This window comes from Salmo salar, chromosome 10 (genome assembly GCF_965601325.2).
Source record: "Salmo salar chromosome 10, fSalSal1, whole genome shotgun sequence".
NCBI lineage: Eukaryota > Metazoa > Chordata > Actinopteri > Salmoniformes > Salmonidae > Salmo > Salmo salar.
Window position 1 is genome coordinate 98,606,887 of NC_138300.1, and position 14,893 is coordinate 98,621,779.

Here is a 14,893-nt window from a genome sequence, read left to right on the forward strand (position 1 = left end):
CAGTGGTAAGGTGTTGGGACTGCTGTTGGGACAGCTTTATGTCGACCCTAACAGTTTGTGGGCACCGTTTGTCACCGTTATAGTGCAATTAATGTATTGTTTAGTGTTGTGTAGTGTAGCTTTGCTGGCATGCACCTCACATTTTCTTTTTTTGCCCCACCAAGATTTACACGCTAAAATCGGCGCTGTATAATATGGGTATTTGAATCAGAAGAGTAATAGGTATACTTCATTTCCTGGGCTTCGTTCAAACATGTTTGTATAGAAAGTATAGAAAGAGACTGAACACATCAAAAAAGAAATTAAGATACGTTTTTTTGACCGCATTAAATTTTTTCCCGTAAAAATCACTGAGAATAAAAAAAACATTACAACAATCATCAATCATTCCAGTACAATAAAGAAGTCTTTCTACATCTTTTCATTACAATAATATATGCCTTTTAGCAGTGACTATTATCCAAAGCGAGTTACAGCAATGCGTGCATAAATTTTATGTGGTCCCAGGAATCTAACCCACAACCCTGGCAGTGCAAGCACCATTCTTTAACAACTGAGCCATACAGGACCACCCTCTGAGTATTTTTCTTTCTCGTCACAGGCGAAAGACTTCTACGAAACCGCTTTCCAACAATACTTTCACACAGTAACCTTACATACCATAGATAATAAGGTATCTTATAATATATTACTTCAGGAACTCTAAACATCTTTTCCACAGATTAAAATTGTTCCATTTTAATCCATAAAAAAGTGGTGTTTCGTTACAGAACACTATGTGGCAGTATTGTACCAACAGAGCAGGCTTTTCCAAGGCCCACTGATATTCTTTTTTTTTCAATCCCTTTCGTGCAATTTTCACAAGTATGTGGTACATTTTCACAACGCTTAGTACAAATGTTAAAACAGATAATTAAAAAGGCCGTTGTTTCAAAGCTCTAAGCACATTTTCAATTCCCTAAGTACAACACACAAAATAATTTTGTCAACTTAATCAATGTTTAATCTAGTAATACATGTTACATATTGCAATACATGTTCATATAAAGTAATTGCTTTTCATAATGCAATGCTCACATTACTTTTGATATGATTGCCTTCTCATTTTATGAAATACATATTACTATTACTCAATCCGACTGCTCTTAATTGATAATCACTTAACCGTTTGGTAAACCGATAGATTTTACACTGGTTTGTCTACAACAGATTTTGAGAACTACATAATGGAAATGTATGTTTATGATATATACTGTAATGATATGATATACTGTAATGTACTATGATGATAACTATTATGATTTTACTTCACTTTATGTGCTGTATGTAATAAATTCCCCTATACAGTACATGTATCCAAAATCGCTGGGGTCTTTTTGTGGGGGGCGGGGGGGACGTTTTTATTGAAAGTGATTACAATACAGTAAAATACAATATATGATTACAATACAGGAGGAAGGTGTATGATGACCTTCCCCATGAGTGTGCCACCCTCCTCCATGCCATGGAAAAGGCATGCATTGACATCAATCCAGACCTACGCTACCGTTCAAAAGTTTTAAAACATCTATTCATTCAAGGGTTTTTCTTTATTTGTACTATTTTCTACATAGTAGAATAATAGTGAAGACATCAAAACTATGAAATAACACATATGGACTCATGTAGTAACCAGAAAAGTGTTAAACAAATCAAAATATATTGGAGATTTTAGATTTTTCGAATAGCCACCCTTTGCCTTGATGACAGCTTTGCACACTCTCAACAAGCTTCACTTGGAATGCCTTTCCAACAGTCTTGAAGGAGTTCCCACATATGCTGAGCACTTGTTGGCTGTTTTTCCTTCACTCTGCAGTCCAACTCATCCCATACCATCTCAATTTGATTGTGGTCGGGGGATTGTGCAGACCAGGTCATCTGATGCAGCACTACATCACTCTCCTTCTTGGTCAAATAGCCCTTACACAGCCTGGAGGTGTGTTGGGTCATTGTCCTGTTGAAAAACAAATGATAGTCCCACTAAGCCCAAACCAGATGGGATGGCGTATCACTGCAGAATGCTGTGGTAGCCATGCTGGTCAAGTGTGCCTTGAGTTCTAAATAAATCACAGACAGTATCACCAGCAAAGCACTCCTACACCATAACACCTCCTCCTCCATGCTTTACAGTGGGAAATACACATGCGGAGATCATCCGTTCACCCACACCGCGTCTCACGAAGACATGGCGGTTGCAACCAAAAATCTACAAATTGGACTCCAGACCAAAGGACAAATTTCCACCGGTCTAATATCCATTGCCCGTGTTTCATGGCCCAAGCAAGTCTCTTCTTCTTATTGGTGTCCTTTAGTAGAGGTTTCTTTGCAGCAATTCGACCATGAAGGCCTGATTCACAGTCTCCTCTGAACAGTTGATGTTGAGATGTGTCTGTTACTTGAACTCTGTGAAGCATTTATTTGGGCTGCAATTTCTGAGGCTGGTAACTCTAATGAACGTATCCTCTGCAGCAGAGATAACTCTGGGTCTTCCATTCTTGTGGCAGTCCTCATGAGCAAGTTTCATCTTAGCGCTTGATGGTTTTTGCGACTGCACTGGAAGAAACTTTAAAAGCTCTTGACATTTTTCCGTATTGACTGACCTTCATGTCTTAAAGTAATGATGGACTATCATTTCTCTTTGCTTATTTGAGCTGTTCTTGTCATAATATGGACTTGGTCTTTTACCAAATAGGGATATCTTCTGTATACCCTCCTACCTTGTCACAACACAACTGATTGGCTCAAACACATTAAGAAGGAAAGAAATTCCACAAATCAACTTTTACGAAGGCACAGCTGTTAATTGAAATGCATTCCAGGTGACTACCTCATGAAGCTGGTTGAAAGAATGCCAAGAGTGTGCAAAGCTGTCATCAAGGCAAAGGGTCGCTATTTGAAGAATCTCAAATATAAAATATATTTTGATTTGTTTAACACTTTTTTGGTTACTACATGATGAGCTAGCGGAACGCCTCACTAATATCCAATGGTAGAGCGTTGCGCGAAATACAATTACCTCAAAAATGCTATAACTTCAATTTCTCAAACATATCACTATTTTACACCATTTTAAAGACAAGACTCTCGTTAATCTAACCACATTGTCCGATTTCGAAAAGGCTTTACAGCGAAAGCAAAACATTAGATTATGTTAGGAGAGTACCCTGCCAAAAATAATCACACAGCCATTTTCAAAGCAAGCATATATGTCACAAAAACCAAAACCACAGCTAAATGCAGCACTAACCTTTGATGATCTTCATCAGATGACACTCCTAGGACATTATGTTATACAATACATGCATGTTTTGTTCAATTAAGTTCATATTTATATCAAAAAACAGCTTTTTACATTAGCATGTGATGTTCAGAACTAGTATACCCACCGCAAACTTCCGGTGAATTTACTAAAATACTCACGATAAACGTTGACAAAAAACATAACAATTATTTTAAGAATTATAGATACAGAACTCCTTTATGCAATCGCGGTGTCAGATTTTAAAATAGCTTTTCGCGAAAGCACATTTTGCAATATTCTGAGTACATAGCCCGGCCATCATGGCTAGCTAATTTGACATCCACCAAGTTTGGCCCTCACCAAACTCAGATTTACTATAAGAAAAATTGGATTACCTTTGCTGTTCTTCGTCAGAATGCACTCCCAGGACTTCTACTTCAACAACAAACGCTGTTTTGGTTCCAAATAATCCATAGTTATATTCAAATACCTCCGTTTTGTTCGTGCGTTCAGGTCACAATCCGAAGGGTGACGCGCGAGCGCATTTCGTGACAAAAAAATTAAAAATATTCCATTACCGTACTTAGAAGCATGTCAAACGCTGTTTAAAATAGATTTTTATGCTATTTTTCTCATAAAATAGCGATAATATTCCAACCGGGCGACGTTGTATTCATTCAAAGGCTGAAAGAGAAAAATGGAGCACCTCTCCAGTGTCACTGTTCCCTGCCTGACCACTCACAAAAACTCCAGCTGTTTTTCGCCCAGAGACTGCAGACACCCCATTACACTTTCTGGCGCCTTCTGAGAGCCAATGGAAGCCTTAGAAAATGTCACGTTACAGCACAGATGCTGTATTTTCGATAGAGATGCCACAGGAGAACAAATTGTCCGACAGGGCACTTCCTGTATGGAATCTTCTCAGGTTTTGGCCTGCCATATGAGTTCTGTTATACTCACAGACACCATTCAAACAGTTTTAGAAACATTAGAGTGTTTTCTATCCAAATCTACTAATTATATGCATATTCTAGTTTCTGGGCAGGAGTAGTAACCAGATTAAATCGGGTACGTTTTTTTATCCAGACGTGAAAATACTGCCCCCTATCCCAAACAGGTTAACACTTTTTTGGTTACTACATGATTCCATATGTGTTTTTTCATAGTTTTGATGTCTTTACTATTACTCTACAATGTAGAAAATTGTAAAGTAAAGAAAAACCCTAGAATGAGTAGGTGTCCTAAAACTTTTGACCGGTAGTGTATGTCAGGCTTATTTTCACCATGCCAAAAGGTTTTTCCCCATGTGGATTAACAATGACGACATTTACTGGAATTTCAATGAGAACCTTTGGCCAAATGTTCAATACATCCTTGATGCAAACTAGTCCATGTTAAATGTTATGTTTATTTAATTAATTTCATTTGTTTAATTTGATTACAGTACACCTAAACTCGTCAAAAAAAGAAACGTCCTCTCACTGTCAACTGTGTTTATTTTCAGCAAACTTAACATGTGTAAATATTTGTATGAACTTAAGATTCAACAACTGAGACATAAACTGAACAAGTTCCACAAACATGTGACTAACAGAAATTTAATAATGTATCCCTGAACAAAGGGGGGGTCAAAATCAAAAGTAACAGTCAGTATCTGGTGTGGCCACCAGCTGCATGAAGTACTGCAGTGCATCTCTTCCTTATGGACTGCACCATACTTGCCAGTTCTTCCTGTGAGATGTTACCCCACTCTTACACCAAGGCACCTGCAAGTTCCCGGAAATTTTTGGGGGGAATGGCCCTATCAATCAACCTCCGATCCAACAGATCCCAGACGTGCTCAATGGGATTGAGATCCGGGCTCTTCGCTGGCCATGGTAGAACACTGACATTCCTGTCTTGCAGGAAATCATGCACAGAATGAGCAGTATGGCTGGTGGCATTGTCATGCTGGAGGGTCATGTCAGGATGAGCCTGCAGGAAGGGTACCACCTGAGGGAGGAGGATGTCTTCCCTGTAACGCACAGCGTTGAGATTCCCTGCAATGACAACAAGCTCAGTCCGATGATGCTGTGACACACCGCCCCAGACCATGATGGACCCTCCACCTCCAAATCAATCCTGCTCCAGAGTACAGGCCTCGGTGTAACGCTCATTCCTTCAACGATAAACGCGAATCCGACCATCACCCCTGGTGAGACAAAACCGCAACTCGTCAGTGAAGAGCACTTTTTGCCAGTCCTGTCTGGTCCAGCGACGGTGGGTTAGTGCCCATAGGCGACGTTGTTGCCGGTGATGTCTGGTGAGGACCTGCCTTACAACAGGCCTACAAGCCCTCAGTCCAGCCTCTCTGAGCACTGATGGAGGGATTGTGCATTCCTGGTGGAACTCGGAAAGTTGTTGTTGCCATTCTGTACCTGTCCCGCAGGTGTGATGTTCGGATGTACCGATCCTGTGCAGGTGTTGTTACACGTGGTCTGCCACTGCGAGGACGATCAGCTGTCCATCCTGTTTCCCTGTAGTGCTGTTTTAGGCGTCTCACAGTACGGACATTGCAATTTATTGCCCTGGCCACATCTGCAGTCCTCAGGCCTCCTTGCAGCATGCCTAAGGCACGTTCACACAGAGGAGCAATACCCTGGGCATCTTTCGTTTGGTGTTTTTCAGAGTCAGTAGAAAGGCCTCTTTAGTGTCCTAAGTTTTCATAACTGTGACCTTAATTACCTACCATCTGTTTGTGTCTTAACGACCGTTCCACAGGTGCATGTTCATTAATTGTTTATGGTTCATTGAACAAGCATGGGAAACTGTGTTTAAAGCCTTTACAATGAAGATCTGTGAAGTTATTTGGATTTTTACGAATTATGTTTAAAAGACAGGGTCCTGAAAAAGGGACGTTTCTTTTTTTGCTGAGTTTATGTTGTAATTGTATCTGAACAATATATTTATTTTTTGCATCAATGATTTTGAAAGTTGATCACACCTTTGATCATTGGATAGAAATTATGGAAATTAGATTTTTTGTCAATTGTGATGGGTAGTGCAAGTGTATTACCTAATGCTAAAACAGTGTAACGTACTGTAATGAATATTACATTCAAAGGGCAATTTTGGACCATGTATCTTGCAAATTTTGCTATTTAATTAACTGGTTGTTAAAACCACTAAATTGAGCAAATACCATTATGTTGTGTTTTGGTGATTAAATCAATGTTATCATGGTATTTCACTGTAAACTTATATTTTGGATCAATGGTTGTGTGGTGAAAGATGTCTCCAAACAAAATGAATGCACAGTAAAAGGTTTTGAATAAAATACTTGCTGTGTTATATGTGTTAGCAGTTTGGAGTTTTGTTCTAAGATTTTAGAAAATGTACCACATACTTGAGAAAATAGCACCAAAGCGATTGAAAAAAAAAATCAAGAAGATGTAGCGGTTGACCCACTATAATATTTCAAAGAGTAAATAAGATACAATATATTCAAACTGCTTGTTAAATAACAGCCACTATAAACACCCCAAATATTAAACAGCAGTACAATCTGAATGTCTGCATTTGCACATTAATAAACAGTGCTCCTCCTCAAAAAATACATATTTTTCCTGTTTTTGTCACGGACCCATTGAAAAATTGCTGAGGCCTTATAGGGTTTCCCATCCCCCCTGTTTGACAATTGCAACAGCTGAGTACGCCAAACGAAGAGCCAGCCGTCTAGCTCACTTTGCATAGCCTCTCGGCCTGATCATCATTCTGACAGTCTTGAAAGATTGTCTGTCATTTGTTGGGTAGTACTCTGTAGATATATTATGCCACGTCCCCCAGTAGATCCCGTTCCTCACCCCTTTGTACTTTCCCACATAATATCTCCCGTTGAGATTGGCAGCCATGCAGGCATCAAACCACCAGCCTGAGCTGTAGTAGGCCCCACAGTTCCCTGAAGGGTAGCGGTCATAGTCCCTGTCAGGAGTCGTAAAGTACCTGTTGTTGTGGTTGTAACTCTTGCTGAATTGAAGTGCATCTCCCGCCGTGCCCGAGTACCCACCCACAGACAGGCGGTACCGCAGCCGTTCGCCAGCCACACGGAAGAGCCTGTACTCTGCGTACTCCCTCACTCTGTTAAAGTCTTCCAGCTCCGCCCTGAGGACCATCTCCCTGTGTCGGGTCAGGAGGTGGATGTGGTCATTGCCCAGCCAGAACTCCCCAGCCCTCATGTTACCGAAGCCCGTCCGGTATTCAGCCCATGTCCTGTTGAAGTTCACACTGCCGTCCTGACGGAGCTGAATGACGGTCCACCCTCCGTCATGAGACTCCATGTCACAGAACACTGCGATGGTTACATTCTTAGGGTCAGGGGTCACTTGGTAGACCCCACTGTTCCTCTCCCCCTTGGCCATGTGGTCAGAGCAGTCTCTGGGTGCCATGGTAACTGTTGAGTGGAAGGATAGTGGAATGAGAAAACAAGATTAGAGTAGCCTGTCATCATTTCTGAAAAAAAGGTGCTTTGGCGCGTAACACAAACACAAATGTTCTTACTGTAGGCCTTTCTTACTGTAGGCCTTTCTTACTGTAGGCCTTTCTGTAGGCCCGATTTGGCCTCATGGGTGGAATGTTATTAATATTTTTTTTTAAACAGACAAAAATGCTGTGTTTCTATGTCAAAAAGCTTTGTTATATTTCAGTTTTCTGTGATGTATATGCAGTGTAATATTGGAATGCAAACTCAAAATGTAATACATTTCAACTCTATATCTGACATGGTACAGGTGTCTTATTTTTTTAAAGCCCATAACCATGTGTGTGACATGGTATACTTTTGTTTTATGTTTTCACTGGTCTTTGAAGGGTCATCCAGGAGTAGAAAGAACAAAATGGTAAACAAGGAAAACACCAATCATATTTAACAGCCCTTGTTGTTCAAAAGGTATTGAATACCTTTGCAATGAGTGTCAATAGAAGTTTATAATTTATCTTAATCACTGAGGATAGCAATAGGGTTTTCGTAGACAGTATTCTGAATTTTTAATCGTCATATCTGTATAGCAGGATTCTATAAAGTTTACACGTTTTTTTATCTTACTATGAATGTCAGCACATTTGGTATCTACTATAGCCTACCTGGTAACAAACAGTACATAATATGGCTTGATATGGCTTGATTCAGTGAACCCTTAAGAAAGATTGACTTTCAGTTTATTTGTATTTTTACAGGAAGAGTCCACATGAATCAACGTTAAGTTCAAACTAAACTGTATGTATTCATCAACTGCAATGTAATTATCATAATCCATTTAAATAGCAGACAATAGCAGGTAAAGTAAAATTGATTTATCTTACCTCCTGGTGAAATCAGTGCAGGGTTTTGAGGCTGGTTCCCTGTTCTGTCAGTCTTGCTGCCTACCTGGTCCTTCTCCGTGAGCAGGACCTTTGGGTGCCCTCCTTGTAAAACCTTTGGCCCTCCACTTGTGTCCTTTGTGCCATTCAGACTAGCAGATACCCGGCTGGTCTTCACACGAAGTTCTCTCACACTGGGGGTGGAAGACTCAGGTATGGGGCTGGGGGTAGAGGATTCAGGTTTGGTGGTAGTTGGACTATGGTCAGAGTTGGCCAATGGGATGGGTTTAGTAGTAGAAGTTTTGGGGCTAGGGTTTATGCTAGTCTGTTGGTTTGAGCTGGTCTTACATTTTAGACTGGCAATAGTAGTGGTAATTGTGCCAGGGCTAGTGGTTGTTTTCCGGCTAGTGTTAAAGATGTTTTTTGAGCTAGAGCTGAGGGTAGTTTGTTGGTTAGGTCTTGTAGTTCTTGAGCCAGGGCTTGCGGTCATTTGTGGGCTGGGGTCGGTCATGGTCCTTTGGCTTGAGGTACTAGATGTCTTGGGGCTAGGTGTGGGGGAAGTGGTCCTTTGACCTTGGGTGGTGGTTTTGGGCCAGGGCTTTGGAGCAGTTCTGGGCTTCAGGACAGGTTTAAGTTTTGGTCCAGGTTTATGTCTTGGACCTGGAATAGGCCTTGGGCCTGGCTTGGGCTTTTGGTCTGGTTTGGGTTTTAAGCCAGGTTTGGGCTTAATGCTAAGTCTGGTGATTGTTGAGCTGGGTTCAGGATGTTGTGCAGAATTTGTCTCTGGACTGATGCTGGTGCTGGGGGTCCTTGAGCTGAGGCTAGTGAAGCTGGTCATTGAGCTGGGGCTAGTGGTGGTTTTGGTTTGGTTTAGTGTGATGATGCTTAAGCTGAAAGAGCCTGTCCAGATCCTTGAACTGGTGATCTTTGAGCTAGAGCTAGTGGTGGTTGCAGGAGATTGACTTGGTGTGGTTCTGCTGAGACTGCCTGGACTGGGGGTAAAGCTAATCCCTGTGCTGGAGCTGGTAGTCCTGGAGCTTGGACTGTTGGTCTTTGGGGTGAGGCTAGTTTTGGTGTCTGGAGTTGAGCCAGGTCTGGAGGAGCTGGTTGGACTGGGTGGTCTGGGCTTAAAGGCAGGTTTGAGCTTTGGTCCAGGTTTGGGTCTGGGTCCTGGAATAGTTATTGTGCCTGGTTTGGGCTTTAAGCCGGGTCTGCGAGTCCACCAGGACCCAATTCTGGAGCTTGGATGGGTGATCCTTGAGCTAGGTCTAGCGGAGGTAGTATTTCCTGGAGTTGGGGTACTGCTACTGCTGAGGTTGGCCCCAGGGCTGGAACTAGTGGTCTTGTAACTTGGGTTAGTTATCTTTGGGGTGGTGCCTGGAGAGTGGCCCGGTGTGGTGCTACTTTGGCTTGTCGTCATGGTCTGTCGACTGTGGCTTCTGATCCCAGGGCTGAGGCTAGTGGTGGGGGTTAAAGTTGTACCAGTTATGTTACTGGTCTTTGGATTGAAGCTGGTTGGGCTGGGTGGTCTGGGCTTTAAGATGGGCTTTGATTGTGGTCCAGGTTTAGTCCTTAAGCCTGGAATAGGCTTTGGGCCTGGTTTGGGCTGTAGTTCAGGTTTTAGGCTGGGTTTGGGCTGTAGGTCAGGTCTGGGCTGTAGGCCAGGTCTGGGCTTAATCCTAGGTCTGGTAGTAGTTGTGTTGGGTTCAGGGTTTTGGACAGATGTCGTCTCAGGGCTGGAGCTGGTACTAGTGGACCTTGAGCTGAGAGAAGTGAAGCCAGTCCTTGGGCTGGGGCTTGTGGTGGTTGTTGTTTCTGGAGTTGAACTTGAGCTGGAAGAGCTGGCCTGGATGCTTGAACTGATGGTCTGTGGGCTAAGGTTAATGGTGGTGGCTGGAGGAGAACCAGTTCTGGGATTGGCCTCTGGAATGGTGCTGGAGGAGCCAGTTGGACTTGATGGTCTGAGCTTCAGGACAGGCTTTGGTTTTGGTCCAGGTTTTGGTCTGGGGCCTGGAATAGGCCTTGTGCCTGGTTTTGGCTTTAGGCCAGGTCTGGGGGTCCACCGGGACCCAATTCTGGAGCTTGGACTGGTGGTCCTTGGGCTAGGTCTAGCGGAGGTTGTAGTTTCTGGAGTTGAGCTACTGCTACTGCTGGCCACAGGGCTGGAACTAGTGGTCCTGTAGCTTGGGCTGGTAATCTTTGAGCTAGGACTAGTGGTGGTGGCTGAAGAGTGTCCCGGCATGGTGCTGATTTGGCTGGTACTTGTCTTAGTGTACTGTAGACTGGGTCTTGTAAAGCTGATTGCAGGGCTAAGGCTACAAGTAGTGGTTGATGTTGAGCCAGTTCTGAGAGTGGTCTTAGAGTTGAAGCTGGAGGAGCTGGTTGGGCTGGGTGGGCTGGGCTTTAGGACAGGCCTTTGTTTTGGTCCAGGTTTAGGTCTTAGGCCTGGAATAGGCTTTTGGCCTGGTTTAGGTTTTAGTTTAGGTTTAGGTTTAGTGCTGAGTCCTGTTGTTGTTTTTGTCCTTGTCCATGCAGGGCTGGAGCTGGTGGTGGTGGTCCATGAGCTGAGGCTAGTGAAGCTGGTCGTTGAACTGGAGGAGCTAGTCGGGCTGGGTGGTCTGGGCTTAAGTCTGGGTCTGACGGCCTGTTTAGCTTGGTTGGGCTTGTGCTTCTGGACAGGTCTGTTTTTTGGGCTAGTAGTCCTTTTTGATGAGCTGGTGGTTGTTTGGTTTGTGCTTGTTGTGATACTTGGGCTGGTTCTGGCAGTCCTATAGCTGGTGCCTGAACTTGGGGTTGTGATGGGGTCAGACCTGGTGGCTCCCTGGCGAGGTAAAGAGGAGATGGTCCTTTGACTGGAGCTTGTGCTGGAGATGGAGGAAGATCTGGGGCTAGAGGTTGAGCTGGAGGAAGGACTTGAAATATATCCACGGCTGGTGTCTGAGCTAGATCCTGTGCTGGGATTGGTGGCAGGTCTAGGGATGGAGTTTGATGTTTGATCTGGTCCTGAGGAGTCAGGTCTGGGGATAGAGTCATGTTTAAAACCAGTGCTTGGGCTAGGTGAGGTCGTGTCCTGATCATCTGTCATCACCGGCCCTATGCCGTCTCTCTGCACACTTTGGACAGTTTTTTCTACCTCTTTCTCTATCTTCTTCCCGGTCTCTTCTTGATCACTCTCTTTCTTTTCTTGATCACTCTCTTTCTTTTTCTCATTCTTTATCTCCTTCCCTTGCCAAGGATGTTGACTCTGCTTCTCCTTCTCTATCTTCCCCTCCCTCTCCCTCTCTATCACCACCTGATGTTCTTCCTTCTCCTGGATCTCTTCTCTATTTCCCCTCCCTCTCTCCTCCTCTTTCTCTCTATCCCCCTCACGCTTTCTCTCAGTCTCCAGCTCCTTCTTCCTTACCTTATCCCCCTGACTCTCCTTCTCAGTTTGCATCTTTGTTTCCCATAACCTCTCTCTTTCATTTCCACTCCCCCTGTCTATCTCACCCCCTCTCCCCCTCTCCCCTTCTAAAATGCTCTCTTTCTCCATCTCTGTCTCCCTTTCCTCCTCTTCCTCTCTCTTAGTCTCATATTCTATTTTTCTCTCCCTCTCTATCTCCCATTCCCTGTTTTCCTCCCTATCGCTCTCCTTTTCCCTTTCCCATTCGCTCTCACACCCTTTCTCCCGTTCTCTCTTTCTCTCCTCTACAATATTTCTCTCATTCTCCATAGCCCTTTCTTCCACTCCGTCTCTCTCTTCCACAATTTTTCTCTCCCTGTTTCTTGCCCCCTCTCCGTCCTTCTCCATCTCCATCTTCCTTTCTCTGCCCCCTTGTCTCTCTGACTTCTTCTCCCCCTCTTTCTCCCTCTCTCTGTCTCCCAATCTCACCTGCTCCCTCTTTCTGTCCCCCAGCCTCTCTCTCTCTCTCTCCCTCTGGCTCATCTTGCACTCCATGCAGGCTCTCTTCAGCTGTTCCACAGTCTCCTTTAGCCTTTGCACCTCCTTCACCGTCCTCTCCAACTCCCTGAGCTGCCAGGGCAGCATGATGTCCAGCGGAGGCAAGATAAATCGGTAGGGGCATGCTTCCTCTTCTATCCCCTCTCCCCCACAGTTCCCTGCAGGCTTTAGAGTTACTAGGCAGCTCCCAGATTCTGTACCCCACTGGAAGGTTCCCTCGCTGGGGTTTGCATAGTTCCCAGGGGTCATGGAGATGGCCAGCAGGGCTCCGCACACGTAAAGCACAGCTAACCTCATTGCTATCCTGAGTTATAAGAATGATGAGAGAAGAGAGGGTGAGAGGGTGAAAGCCCCACCTCGGTGTGTGGGAAGCTGTGACAGAGAGAGGGAGGGAGGAAAGGAGGGGAAGAAGGAGGAGGGGCTGAGGGACTTCTTAAGAGTGGTGTCTGCATATGTAAGAGGGATGGAGAAAGAGAGAGAAAAACGGAATGGACGTGAGGGATAAAGAATTGGGCGTCCACTTCAAGGGGGTATCCATGTCTGTGAGAGAGACATGAAAGGAGAAGGGAAAGAGTTTTGGGGGATTAAAGTAGTCTTTAGTTTGAGTTTGAGTTTATTTTATTTTTACAGGGACAGTGCACATTAATCAACGTTTCAGCATGTCACCAAACAAACAGGTACAGAACTAAATCGGTCCTAAAAAGAACAAGGCATGGAAAATCTTTAAAAGCGAAAGGCATTAATACAGCATATTGTAATCCTATTATTATTTTCCACATTGTCTTTAACATAATCAAAACATCTAATGAGGACCATTCGCAACAGATTCTCACTCCATGCTGTAATGATAAGCACACATTGTTTTCTTTCCTTGTATATCACTTTTGTGAATATGCATGTGTGACAGTTGCTTCCTGACAATAGGGCTGACACACATGTGAATGACAGATGAGACAGGTCCAAATATACATTTAAAGCACAACTTTGTCAGATCCTGGGCTGTAGACAAATGTTTGTTCCATTACTGTTCATAAATACTCTATCTCATATCTTTCTGTCTTCGGTTCTCTCAGGCTTCAAAGAAATAGCAGGCAAGTATTGATCTTCACATATTTATCCCAGAGGGTTTGTGGTTGCTAAATACAGTGTATGGGTAATGATTTTTCTTAGTTAGAAGAATTGTAGGCCAATTATACACATTCTATTCTTGGAAATAACCGTTTTATTGCCTTTGGAATGTGAAATACAATACTGTACTTCAGATTTTTGTTTAAAAATGAATATGGAAAAACAATACATTTTGGCCCGGTTTCCTGGTCCCAGATTAAGCCAGTTTCTGAAGATTCAACATTGAGCTTTTTAGTCCAGGAGTAGGTTTTACCTGGATCTGAGAGGCCGGCCCATTGGGTAGTTTCACCACATTTAAAGTCCCAGTTTATCCCCTGGTGACAACACAACAATTACTTTGTATCTCCCTATTTTCTCTCACTGACCTCTGCTCTGCTATTTGATGCTGGAGAGTATGCTTCTCAGATGTGTTTCAGCAAAGACAACCAGAAGTTGTATTTTCCTTTTGTTTGACAGGGACAGTGCGATGGTGTGGAGAGAGGAATTGAGGGATGTAGGGAAAAGAGAAGGAACATCTGAGGATATCACAGGCTCATGCATCAAATGATAGTGATGGTGTCACTATTTCTTGCCATATAATCAACCTCCAATCCTATTTATCACTTATTATAGTGATTGAATGCAACAACAGGATTTGAACCATTGCACTACAGCACACTCCTTCCTGCAGTGGTGTAAAATACTTAAGTAAAAATACTTTCAAGTACTACTTAAGTCGTTTTTGGGTATCTGTAGTTTCCTTAACTAATTATATTTTTGCACTACTTTTACTTCTCTAAATTCCTAAAGAAAATAATGTACTTTTTACTCCATACATTTTCCCTGACACCCAAAAGTACTTGTTACATTTTGAATTCTTAGCAGGACATGACAATGGTCCAATTCACGCACTTATCTAGGAGAACATCCCTGGTCATTCCTACTGCCTCTGATCTGGCAGACTCACTAAACACACATGCTTCGTTTGTAAATGATGTCTGAGTGTTGGAGTGTGCGCTTGGCTATACATAAATAAAACTAAAACAAGAAAATGGTGCCGTCTGGTTTGCTTAACATAAGGAATTTGAAATGATTTATACTTTTACTTTTGATACTTAACTATATTTTAGCAATTACATTTACTTTCAATACTTAAGTGTATGTAAAACCAAATAGTTTGAGACTTTTACTAAAGTTGTATTTTACTGGGTGACTTTCACTTTCACTTGAGT

The 14,893-nt window shown here is 43.1% G+C and overlaps 1 protein-coding gene across 1 annotated transcript; it reads right to left on the reverse strand.

Moving 5' to 3' along the window:
• Window positions 1-295: 295 nt before the first annotated feature.
• LOC123728117 (uncharacterized) lies at window positions 296-13,897 on the reverse strand. The gene is made up of 2 exons (XM_045698708.2): window positions 8,618-13,897; window positions 296-7,709 (listed from the first exon to the last, which is right to left on the reverse strand). The coding sequence occupies exons 1-2, from the start codon at window positions 12,849-12,851 to the stop codon at window positions 7,000-7,002; spliced, it is 4,944 nt and encodes a 1,647-aa protein (XP_045554664.2). The 5' UTR covers window positions 12,852-13,897; the 3' UTR covers window positions 296-6,999.
• Between the last annotated feature and the right edge of the window lie 996 nt (window positions 13,898-14,893).